At 40.9% G+C, this 13347-nt stretch overlaps 1 protein-coding gene across 6 annotated transcripts in view; it reads right to left on the reverse strand.

The window, feature by feature from the left end:
* Nucleotides 1-13347, reverse strand: part of LOC133552904 (nuclear receptor coactivator 7) — a 50617-nt gene that overhangs the window by 17807 nt on the left and 19463 nt on the right. For 5 of the 6 annotated variants that reach the window (XR_009806790.1, XM_061900487.1, XM_061900488.1 and 2 more), the window contains 6 exons: nt 13092-13217; nt 7750-7934; nt 7327-7481; nt 6696-7265; nt 5954-6125; nt 5719-5866 (listed from right to left, as the gene is read on the reverse strand). Coding sequence is in view for 5 of the 6 variants with exons in the window: in XM_061900487.1 (XP_061756471.1) it covers nt 5719-5866; nt 5954-6125; nt 6696-7265; nt 7327-7481; nt 7750-7934; nt 13092-13217 (1356 nt within the window). In the remaining variant the exon portion in view is untranslated. The remainder of the gene's footprint in view (nt 1-5718; nt 5867-5953; nt 6126-6695; nt 7266-7326; nt 7482-7749; nt 7935-13091; nt 13218-13347) is intronic. The other variant, XM_061900489.1, reaches the window with a different exon arrangement.

Raw genomic sequence — 13347 nt, forward strand, 5'->3', positions numbered from 1 at the left:
CAATTCGAAGATTTTACAAACCCCGTTTCCATATGAGTTGGGAAATTGTGTTAGATGTAAATATGAACTGAATACAATGATTTGCAAATCATTTTCAACCTATATTCAGTTGAATATGCTACAAAGACTGATAAACATATTTTTTTTTGCAAATAATCAATAACTTTAGAATTTGATCCCAGCAACATGTGACAAAGAAGTTGGGAAAGGTGGCAATAAATACTGATAAAGTTGAGGAATGCTCATCAAACACTTATATGGAACATCCCACAGGTGTGCAGGCCAATTGGGAACAGTTGGGTGCCATGATTGGGTATAAAAGCAGCTTCCATGAAATGCTAAGTAATTCACAAACAAGGATGGGGCGAGGGTCACCACTTTGTAAGCAAGTTGTCGAACAGTTTTAGAACAACATTTCTCAAAGAGCTATTGCAAGTAATTTAGGGATTTTACCATCTACGGTCCGTAAAATCATCAAAAAGTTCAGATAATCTGGAGAACTCACTGCACGTAAGCGATATTACGGACTTTTGATCCCTCAGGCGGTACTGCATCAAAAACTGACATCAGTGTGTAAAGGATATCACCACATGGGCTCAGGAACACTTCAGAAAACCACTGTCAGTAACTACAGTTGGTCGCTACATCTGTAAGTGCAAGGTAAAACTCTACTATGCAAAGCAAAACCCATTGATCAACAATATACTGAAACGCCACCGGCTTGGCTGGGCTCGAGCTCATCTAAGATGGACTGATGCAAAGTGGAAAGGTGTTCTGTGGTCTGACGAGTTCACATTTCAAATTATATTTGAAACAGAGGACGTGGTGTCCTCCAGAAAAAGAGGAAAATAACCATTCGGATTGTTATAGGCGCAAAGTTCAAAAGCCAGCATCTGTGATGGTATGGGGGTGTATTAGTGCCCAAGGCATGGGTAACTTACATATCCGTGAAGGCACCATGAATGCTGAAAGGTCCATACAGGTTTTGGACCTTTGCTTGGATATGTTGGATATGTTGTCATCCAAGCAACGTTATCATGGACGCTCCTGCTTATTTCAGCAAGACAATTGTTACAACAGCGTGGCTTCGTAAAAAAAGAGTGCGGGTACTTTCCTTGCCCGCCTGCAGTCCAGACCTGTCTCCCATCGAAAATGTGAGCGCATTATGAAGCGTAAAGTACGACAACGGAGAAACCGGAATGTTTAACGACTGAAGCTCTACATAAAACAAGAATGGAAAAGAATTCCACTTTCAAAGCTTCAACAATTAGTTTCCTCAGTTCCCAAACGTTTATTGAGTGATGTAACACAGAGTGATGTAACACAGTGGTGAACATGTCCTTTCCCAACTACTTTGGCACGTGTTGCAGCCATGAAATTCTAAGTTAAATTTGAGTTTGAACATCAAATATCTTGTGTTTGTAGTGCATTCAATTGAATATGGGTCGAAAAGGATTTGCAAATCATTGCATTCCGTTTATATTTACATCTAACACAATTTCCCAACTCATATGGAAACGGGGTTTGTACAAGGCCACTGTGTTTTTTGGGAGTCCTCTGCATATGACAAGAGGACCAAAGCCTACGGACTGAGAACAGACCACATGGCAGATTTCGGTTACATATGGGACTTGTTACTTGTTGCTGCAGGCAAAAATGTGTCCCATAGAAGATTCCATAGGAAACGCTTGGGGTCATTTTTGACCCCACTTGTGGAAGAGTGGGGTAGTGATACAAAAAAAGCATTTTTTTTTTTAACTAAAAAAAAAATGCTATTGGCCTGATATCAGAAACATGTTTTACGAGGAATAATTGTTATATAAAAATATTACAACTCTTCATTTTAAAGATTTTGAAGAATAACAACACTGTTTATTGCAAAAACGCATTGATTTTAATTGGGGTAATTTTTGTGTAGGTATTGATAGGTTGTGCATCCATCAGTCTGATCTTGCGTGGTTCTACATTACTGCAACCTCAAATAATAGACGTGTTATTATTAAAACTAATATATTTTCTAAATCTTTTTATTATTGTGGGATCTCTGGTATTAGATTGTGTACTGGTGTCCCTATAGAGCAGGGGTCGGCAACCTGCGGCTCTGGAGCCGCATGAGGCTCTTTGACCACTCTGATGCGGTTCAGTTGCATAATTGCCAACCACTCCGATTATTCCGGGAGGTTTCCGGATTTAAGTGCCTCTGCCAGAAATCACCCAGGGCAAACAATCTCCAATTATCACTAGAACTACATTCAGCAAGACAATTGTTACAACAGCGTGGCTTCGTAAAAAAAGAGTGCGGGTACTTTCCTTGCCCGCCTGCAGTCCAGACCTGTCTCCCATCGAAAATGTGAGCGCATTATGAAGCGTAAAGTACGACAACGGAGAAACCGGAATGTTTAACGACTGAAGCTCTACATAAAACAAGAATGGAAAAGAATTCCACTTTCAAAGCTTCAACAATTAGTTTCCTCAGTTCCCAAACGTTTATTGAGTGATGTAACACAGAGTGATGTAACACAGTGGTGAACATGTCCTTTCCCAACTACTTTGGCACGTGTTGCAGCCATGAAATTCTAAGTTAAATTTGAGTTTGAACATCAAATATCTTGTGTTTGTAGTGCATTCAATTGAATATGGGTCGAAAAGGATTTGCAAATCATTGCATTCCGTTTATATTTACATCTAACACAATTTCCCAACTCATATGGAAACGGGGTTTGTACAAGGCCACTGTGTTTTTTGGGAGTCCTCTGCATATGACAAGAGGACCAAAGCCTACGGACTGAGAACAGACCACATGGCAGATTTCGGTTACATATGGGACTTGTTACTTGTTGCTGCAGGCAAAAATGTGTCCCATAGAAGATTCCATAGGAAACGCTTGGGGTCATTTTTGACCCCACTTGTGGAAGAGTGGGGTAGTGATACAAAAAAAGCATTTTTTTTTTTAACTAAAAAAAAAATGCTATTGGCCTGATATCAGAAACATGTTTTACGAGGAATAATTGTTATATAAAAATATTACAACTCTTCATTTTAAAGATTTTGAAGAATAACAACACTGTTTATTGCAAAAACGCATTGATTTTAATTGGGGTAATTTTTGTGTAGGTATTGATAGGTTGTGCATCCATCAGTCTGATCTTGCGTGGTTCTACATTACTGCAACCTCAAATAATAGACGTGTTATTATTAAAACTAATATATTTTCTAAATCTTTTTATTATTGTGGGATCTCTGGTATTAGATTGTGTACTGGTGTCCCTATAGAGCAGGGGTCGGCAACCTGCGGCTCTGGAGCCGCATGAGGCTCTTTGACCACTCTGATGCGGTTCAGTTGCATAATTGCCAACCACTCCGATTATTCCGGGAGGTTTCCGGATTTAAGTGCCTCTGCCAGAAATCACCCAGGGCAAACAATCTCCAATTATCACTAGAACTACATTATTGAGAGCGTGCAGTGATGGCAATGCCTTTACCGCATTCTAAAACATGTCGTCGCGCCCGTTTTTACACCATGTTATCTGCGTACCGGCCGATCACAAGTAGTATACAACTTCTGTCAACACACGCCGCCACCCCCCAACCGACGCACGGAGGGGGAGGGGGAATTATGTGCTAAGGGGGGTGTATAATGTAACCCGGAAGAGTTAGGGATGCATGGGATTCTGAGTATTTGTTCTGTTGTGTTTATGTTGTGTTACAGTGTGGATGTTCTCCCGTAATGTGTTTGTCATTCTTGTTTGGTGTGGGTTCACAGTGTGGCGCATGTTCCCCAGGGTTCGGTCCTTGGCCCTGCACTCTTCAGCATCTACATGCTGCCGCTAGGTGACATCATACGCAAATACGGTGTTAGCTTTCAGTTATGCTGATGACACCCAACTCTACATGCCCCTAGAGCTGACCAACACGCCGGATTGTAGTCAGCTGGAGGCGTGTCTTAATGAAATTAAACAATGGATGTCCGCTAACTTTTTGCAACTCAACGCCAAAAAAACGGAAATGCTGATTATCGGTCCTGCTAGACAACAACCTCTATTTAATAATACAACTCTAACATTTGACAACCAAATAATTAAACAAGGCGACTCGGTAAAGAATTTGGGTATTATCTTTGACCCTACTCTCTCCTTTGAGGCACACATTAAAAGCTTTACTAAAACGGCCTTCTTTCATCTCCGTAATATCGCTAAAATTCGCTCCATTCTGTCCACTAAAGACGCTGAGATCATTATCCATGCGTTTGTTACGTCTCGCCTCGATTACTGTAACGTATTATTTTCGGGTCTCCCTATGTCTAGCATTAAAAGTTTAGGTGGTACAAAATGCGGCTGCTAGACTTTTGACAAGAACAAGAAAGTTTGATCACATTACGCCTGTACTGGCTCACCTGCACTGGCTTCCTGTGCACTTAAGATGTGACTTTAAGGTTTTACTACTTACGTATAAAATACTACACGGTCTAGCTCCATCCTATCTTGCCAATTGTATTGTACCATATGTCCTGGCAAGAAATCTGCGTTCAAAGGACTCCGGCTTATTAGTGATTCCCAAAGCCCAAAAAAAGTCTGCGGGCCATAGAGTGTTTTAATTTCGGGCTCCAGTACTCTGGAATGCCCTCCCGGTAAAAGTTCGAGATGCCACCTCAGTAGAAGCATTTAAGTCTCACCTTAAAACTCATTTGTATACTCTAGCCTTTAAATAGACTCCCTTTTTAGACCAGTTGATCTGCCGTTTCTTTTCTTTTTCTCCTATGTCCCACTCTCCCTTGTGGAGGGGGTCCGGTCCGATCCGGTGGCCATGTACTGCTTGCCTGTGTATCGGCTGGGGACATCTCTGCGCTGCTGATCCGCCTCCGCTTGGGATGTTTTCCTGCTGGCTCTGCTGTGAACAGGGCTCTCGCTGCTGTGCTGGATCCGCTTTGGACTGCACTCTCGCGACTGTGTTGGATCCATTATGGATTGAACTTTCACAGTATCATGTTAGACCCGCTCGACATCCATTACTTTCCTCCTCTCCAAGGTTCTCATAGTCATCATTGTCACCGACGTCCCACTGGGTGTGAGTTTTCCTTGCCCTTATGTGGGCCTACCGAGGATGTCGTAGTGGTTTGTGTTGTGGTTTGTGCAGCCCTTTGAGACACTAGTGATTTGATTGATGATTGATTGATATTAGTAAGAGTGTTAAAGTTGTTTATACGGCCACCCTCAGTTTGACCTGTATGGCTGTTGAACAAGTATGCCTTGCAGTCGTTTACGTGTGTCTGCAAAAGCCACATACAACATGTGATTGAACTGGCAAGCTGTTTGTACATTATGTAGAGAGCGGTAAAGGCAACGCCTTCATAGCATCGCCCTCATTATTGTTGATCAGTTAAAATTTAGCAGACATTCACGAGAATAGTTGCTCTGAAATTCGGAAGTCTCCCGGAAAATTTGGTAGGGTTGGCAAGTGTGATGCTGTCAAGCGGCATTCATATAAAATTTGCGGGCCGCACTAACATTGAATTTCCATATTAAGGTGCGGGCCGCGTGTCTGAGACCTCTGGTTAATACATAGCACAAAGCAAAAAAAAAAACTCTGTATGCAATGTTATTTCATAGAGTTGTGTGGCTTCCATTGTTTTCTTTATTTTGTGAAACGGGTCAAATGGCTCTTTGAGTGGTAAAGGTTTCCGACCCCTGCTATAGAGTGTCTGTTATTGTGTGCTCTCACCTCCCAGCTGCAAGACGCTGGGTCACCAAAGAAGTTGTCGATCATGTCCAGCTCGTCCTTCTCTACCACGATGAAGCCCTGCTCTCTGGCCTCTTTGCCATAAACGTCGGGAGACCACTGGACAAAAAATGCATACAAATGGTCCACCCTGGAGAACAGACACAAATACAAGCGCAAACACACGGGCACTATGTTAGAACGCCAAGAAGCATTATTAGACTATCCATCATCTCACCTCTCCTGTGGCACAGCAAACCAGTACTCGGGCTGCTTGCCCAAGCTTCCGAATGAGTGGGCGGGGCTGGAGGTCATCCCAGTGGCGAATGACTTCCGCATTGGTTTGCCCACTTTGAAGCAGAGGAACATTGGCGGGTTCTTACTCTTCTCCTCTGACGAGAAAAGCATGTCTACACAGGATACAGAAAGGAACAGAAAAAAAAGAGGGTTTGCTACACATCTGAAAAAAAGCCTGAAGCTTTGCCACCTATCCGTTTGTCGGGTACAAATGTGTGATTGATTTGGTTAGTATATAATTTTAATTGTTTTGGTTAGTATATAATTTAAAATATTTTTTTTTAGGAAATAGGCTAACTTACCATGATGTTGCTGGTAATGTGTGTGTGTAATAACACTGTATCTGACGCAGCCATGCTAGTCTTGCTAACATTTGTGTCCTCCTGTCCTACTCCTTAATGTCTCATGTGATGTATGTCACATGAGCATAATTTGATCGAATGCAGAATAGTACTTCATGGGGCCACACAGCTACGAAAACACAGCTCATTAGCATTAAAGCTATGTTTCCAGTAAGGTAAAGCTCTTTTACACTTCGGGAGGTCCCAGTGTTCGTTGTGTAATGAAAATGGGCGTGGCCTAAGGGGATCAACCTCTATCAAGATGTATATGATATTTAGACAGTTTTTTTTTCAGCTGTTTACATGATACTATGACATTCAGAAGTTTCTAAATTTCATTACCTTCAATTGGAGCCTGCATCCTCTCCAGCAGCCATGACTTCATCTCCGCCTGGTAGCTCTTCCTCCGCCTCTCCTCCTCACTGAGTTGCGCCACCTTGGCAGGTCTCTGTGCATTCCCATGACCTTCCAGGTCTGAGGACACCTCTGCAGTCTCACATAACTTTGTGATACCCTCATGCTGTGCACACTTCGGCAGCTCTTTGGTCCCATTAGGTTCTTCTTTGGTTTCTGCTCTGCTTCTCGACGTGTTGCGCAACTTCTCCGATTTTCCCGTCTCTGAAGATGACAGGATGGACTCACCGTCTTCTACTAAGCTGTTCTGAGCCAAGCCTTCATCCTCTTCGTCCTCCTGCTTCTCTTTAGTTTGGCAAAACAGAAACGTCTCCTGGGATTCCTTCCTGCCGGGGCTCTTTGGTTCTTGGATGTCTTGTTGATCCCTGCTGTCACTTTCAAGTGTTTTTGTTGAGAATGATCCCTCTCCTTCTTCAATGCTCCCATTGACTGTAGGCTCCAACTCGGTGAAGCCTTCATCCGAGGGAGACTTATCGGCATGCTCTCCTTCTGTGCTCTCTGTCGTCAGACAATATCATCTGCATTTGCCACTAAAGTTTCAAGAAATAAAACCTCTCACCAGTTTCTGAGGGGGCCGACTCCAAGTCGTCCAAAATGATAGGCTGTTTTGCATCCAGAGCTTCGTAGCGACTAAAAGGGTTCAAGTCCTGCTCTGACGGCAGCTGCTCCCAATCACCAGGCCTGTAGACAGGACACAGATCCTGGGGTAGGTCGCTGTAGCGCGGGGTCAAGTGAGGATGAGGAATGAAAAGAACAAAAACAACAAAAAAGGAACATAAGGCTCAACATAAAAGACAAATGGCACACAACTTAAATGGATGGTGTAAAACAAGTACATAAACCAAAAGGTAGAAGGCGCTCCAGTAACAGATGGCAAGAGATGAGAACAATCATCGAAACTGGAAGTGGGAACTAAAAAGGAGCAAGTAGATTTCGGAAGGAAATTATGAAAGAGGTGTTGGCGATTGTGCAAGTCGCTTACGACGGTAGGGCATCTTTCAGCTTCATGCGTGAGACGTCGTCGTACAACGCCACAGAGACGACCTCCTCCATGGGGCAGATGAGGCCGTACTCCTCGCAGCCGTGCTCAATGACCAGTGGGTCCGATTTGTGGGGGTCGAACATGATGTTGTTGGGGGTCACGATCAGCACACCGCCTACAACTCCCTGCATAATAAGCGAGACATACCATCACGTGTATTTGTCATTTTAGCTCCCGCTATAGGTACAAAGTGTAAATGTATGTTTCATGTACCCTTAGAAGATCCTAGATACTTTTTCTCTTTTAAAACTACACAATAAATGTTCAAATAAACAACTATGTTCAGTTGTCCTCAGACTCTCGCACAGTAAAGTTGCTGGCTGCGTGGTCCACAAAAGCAAAAAAACACCAAGATGCACCAGCACCCCCCGCGATCCAAAAGGGACAAGCGGTAGAAAATGGATGGATCTCTAATTAGCTCTAGTTTAAAAACATTGGGATTAACAGCTGTGGCTGAAAGCAACCTCCTTTGAAGTGTTTAAAGATTACTGCAAAAAGCTGCATTTGAAGTATCATAAGTAGCCAGCATCCAGCAGCTTTATCTACAGTTTAGTTTATTAAGGATCCCCATTAGTCTACACCCCAGTGCCTCTGCATGAATTTTAAAATGTTCTTTGTGCTACATAGTGGTTACACTTAGCTGTAAGCTTGATTGCAAAAAACTCATCAGCAGGATAATGCTGGATGAGCAGTTTTCTGGAACGTCTTGACTACAACGTCTTGACTACAATGGTGGATTCGCACATACAGTAGCGCTTCAGGTAAATTTCTACCATATATGGAGATATTTACTCATGTCATTAATGGGAAAACTATACCCATCCATCCATTTTCAACTGCTTGTCCCTTTCAGGGCCAACACACAAATGGGAAAAATTCTTAACAGCTTCTTTGGTGGAAATACAATGCATCCGGAAAGTGTTCACAGCGCATCAATTTCCCCACATTTTCTTATGTTATAGCCTTATTAAAAAAATTATACATTCATTTTTTTCCTAATATTCTACACACAATAGCCCATAATGACAATGCTATTTTTTTTAGCAATTTTTGCAAATGTACTAAAAATTCTGTTCCAACTGATCATCCTTGAGATGTTTCTACAGCTTAATTAGAGTCCACCTGCGTTAAATTCAGTTGGTTGGACATGATTTAGAAAGGCACACACCTACACTTGAAAGTGCGTGGCAGAGCACAAACCAAGCATGAAGTTGATGGAATTGTCTGTAGACCTTCGAGACAGAATTGTCACGTGGCACAAGTCTGGGGAAGGGTACAGAAAAATATCTGCTGCCTTGTAAGTCCCAATGAGCACAGTGGCCTCCATCATCTGTAAATGGAATACATTTAAATTGGAACCACCAACAATCATCTTACAGCTGGCTGGCTGTCTCAACTGAGCAATAGGGGAAGAAGGGTACTAGTCAGGGAGGTGACCAAGAAGCCGATGGTCACTCTGTCAGAACTACAGCATTCCTCTGTGGAGAGAGGAGAACCTTCCAGAAGAACAACCATCTCTGCAACAAACCACCAATCAAGCCTGTATGGTATAGTGGCCAGACAGAAGCTTTTGCTTCGTAAAAGTTTGTGAAAATGAACCTGAAAGACTCTCAGACCATGAGAAACAAAATTATCTGTTCTGATGAGACAAAATTTGAATTGTTTGGCATGAATACCAGGCATCATGTTTGGAGGAAGCCAGGCACCACTCATCACCAGGCCAATACCATCCCTACAGTGAAGCATGGCAGTGGCAATATCATGCTGTGGGGATGTTTTTCAGCAAAAGGAACTGGGAGAGTAGTCAGGATAGAGGAAAAGAGTAATGCAGCAATGTACAGAGACATCCTGGAAGAAAATGTAAATGTCCTTGAGTGGCCGAGCGAGACCCCAGATTTGAATCTCTGCAGAGATTTCAAAATGGCAGCGGACACATCCAACTTTGATTGATTGATTGATTGATACTTTTATTAGTAGATTGCACAGTACAGTACATATTCCGTACAATTGACCACTAAATGGTAACACCCGAATAAGTTTTTCAACTTGTTTAAGTCGGGGTCCACGTTAATCAATTCATGGAGCTTAAGAGCTGATGCAAAGAGGAATGGGCAAAGAGGAATGGGCGAAACTGCCTAAAGATAGGTGCAAGCTTGTGGCATCATATTTAAACAGACTTGACGCTATAATTGCTGCCCAAGGTGCATCAATAAAGTACTGAGCAAAGGCTGTGGATATTTATGTAAAAACCCTGTTTCCATATGAGTCGGGAAATTGTGTTAAATGTAAATATAAACGGAATACAATGATTTGCAAATCCTTTTCAACCCATATTCAATTGAATGCACTACAAAGAGAAGATATTTGATGTTCAAACTCATAAACTTTTTTTTTTTTTGCAAATAATTAACTTAGAATTTCATGGCTGCAACACGTGCCAAAGTAGTTGGGAAAGGGCATGTTCACCACTGTGTTACATCACATTTTCTTTTAACAACACTAAATAAACGTTTGGGAACTGAGGAAACTAATTGTTTAAGCTTTGAAAGTGAAATTCTTTACCATTCTTGCTTGTCGTATTTTACACTTCATAATGTGCCACACATTTTTGATGGGAGACATTTCTGGACTGCAGGCGGGCCAGGAAAGTACCCGCACTCTTTTACTACAAAGCCACGCTGTTGTAACACGGGGCTTGGTATTGTTTTGCTTAAATAAGCAGGGGCGTCCATGATAACGTTGCTTGGATGACAACATATGTTGAAAAAAACCCTGTATGGACCATTCAGCATTAATGGTTCCTTCACAGATGTGTAAGTTACCCATGCCATGGGCACTAATACACCCCCATACCATCACAGATGCTGGCTTTTGAACTTTGCACCTATAACAATCCGGATGGTTATTTTCCTCTTTGTTCTGGAGGACACCACGTCCACAGTTTCCAAATATATTTTGAAATGTGGACTCGTCAGACCACAGAACACTTTTCCACTTTGCATCAGTCCATCTTAGATGAGCTCGGGCCCAGCGAAGCCGGCGGCATTCCTTTGTGTAGTTGATTAATGGCTTTCGCTTTGCATAGTAGAGTTTTAACTTGCACTTACAGATGTAGCGACCAACTTTAGTTACTGACAGTGGTTTTATGAAGTGTTCCTGAGCCCATGTGGTGAATCCTTTACACACTGATGTCGCATTTTGATGCAGTACCGCCTGAGGGATCAAAGATCCATAATATCATCTCCAGATTCTCTGAACCTTTTGATGATTTTACAGACCGTAGATGGTAAAATCCCTAAATTCCTTGCAATAGCTCTTTGAGAAATGTTGTTCTAAAACTGTTCGACGATTTGCTTACAAATTGGTGACCCTCGCCCCATCCTTGTTTGTGAATTACTTAGCATTTTATGAAAGCTGCTTTTATACCAAATCATGGCACCCACCTGTTCCCAATTAGCCTGCACACCTGTGGGAAGTTCTAAATAAGTGTTTGATGAGCATTCCTCAACTTTATCAGTATTTATTGCCACCTTTCCCAACTTCTTTGTCACGTGTTGCTGGCATCAAATTCTAAAGTTAATGATTATTTGCAAATAAAAAAAATGTTTATCAGTTTTAACATCAAATATGTTGTCTTTGTAGCATATTCAACTGAATATGGATTTTAAATGATTTAAAAATCATTGTATTCTGTTTATAATGACATCTAACACAATTTCCCAACTCATATGGAAACGGGGTTTGTACATGTGATTTTTTTTAGCTTTTTATTTTTATAATTTTTTTTTAATGAAAAGCTTCCAAAAAACATTTTTCACATTGTCATTATAGGGTATTGTGTGTACAATATTGAGGAGAAAAACTAATTTAATCCATTTTGGAATAAGGCTGTAAACTAACAAAATGTGAAAAAAGTGAAACTATTTCCAGATGCACAGTATCAAAGAAGGCAAGATTGTTTTATAAATATCTCCACCATGTCTCTATGGTTTGTTTTCAAATTTTCTCAATTTATGCAAATCCCAAATACAAAAAAAACATGTAAAAGAGGAAAAACAAAAGTTGATTTTGCCTAATAGGTCCCCTTTAAGTAAAAACATAAAGGTATTACATATGGTAAGTTTTCACATCTCAGAAATCCCCAAAACACTGTGTACTCTTTGTGCCTTAGGTTGATAACGTTACTGTAAGTCGAATTTGTCAGACTCTTTTTTTTCAATTCCATGTCTACACAAAAAAGGACACATTTGATCATTCATGATAATAAAAAAATATTTGAAAGTGAAATTTTTGATGATATATTTATCTCCCATTGATCTATTTTCTATTCTCCTTATGCTTCTCTGAATCATTTGCCAATGTGTCACCAATTCCCTCACCGATTCTTGTGGGCGCTCATGACGCCAATCTGCAGCGCAAACGTTTTTGTACAAACAAGACGGATTGACGAAAAGGATATTTCATCAAAGGGAGGAAAGACTACCACTAGCAGAAACATTAGCACACACAGCATGTGATAACATTGAATGAGTGACATGTTTCCATCCCCCCTAAGACAAAAGTGAATTTCCACCAGTGGCACTGGCAAACATGTAGCACCCTAACTCTGCTGTTAATACTGCAAGTAACTATAATTGCCTATGAAATCCAAGTAACTATAATCGCCTATGATGTTAGCGCCTCATTGTAAAACCAGTTATTATTAACTGAAAACATGAAATTAATACTTTTCATATATTAAATGACGAGATCCTTCCTGTCTGTGTTCTCCATAGCTGGATAATATGTAATTAGAAAGATTGTGTATCCTTCCTTAAAAAAGAAATACTGTATCCTTATTTGTCTGAAAACTAATTGTTAATGTTCATAGTTGATGGCTGCAAAATTGCACAATTCTATTGAGCTTGACTTGTTTGTATTTGTCAATCAATTTTGTAGTTTTACCAGTTTTGGTGGTCAGCTCATATATAGTATATTTCTATTAAAAATGTTCAACATGTTTTTGAACATTCTTGTGTAATTAATCAGTAGATTTTTAATGGCGCAAATTATTTCCATTCAAAGCATGCAGCAAAACTTGCATGATGGTGCCTTGCTACGGAAATAATAATGTTTAAATTAAAAGTCTATAATAATGTTTATGTAAAAAATAATAATAGTTTCCTCCATCCACTGAGTTTCTTTCCAAATAATTCATGTAAGCAACTAAATATTTCTGCTTCAAACAAAGACGGTAAGCTCCAACACTTGCCACTTGTTAATCAACACATTCGATTACTCACCATTCCATCAGTGAAATACTTGCAGCTCATCTTAATGAATTTAACCGTTGCTGGGCTCTCGTCCTCTGAATTAGGGGAGAGCTGTCGTCGGATTGACCTTTCCGAACAGCAGTTTGGACCTCCATCCTTTAGAAGGTCAAAGTGAGACGATGCAGTTGGTTGGACAGAGTACTCATATACTTCAATCGACAGTACCATATTCTACTGAGACCAAGTGACATCGGCATTGAACGTCTGTTTTTGGTCAATTTTTTCA

This window comes from Nerophis ophidion, linkage group LG05, assembly GCF_033978795.1.
Source record: "Nerophis ophidion isolate RoL-2023_Sa linkage group LG05, RoL_Noph_v1.0, whole genome shotgun sequence".
In the NCBI taxonomy this organism is placed as follows: domain Eukaryota; kingdom Metazoa; phylum Chordata; class Actinopteri; order Syngnathiformes; family Syngnathidae; genus Nerophis; species Nerophis ophidion.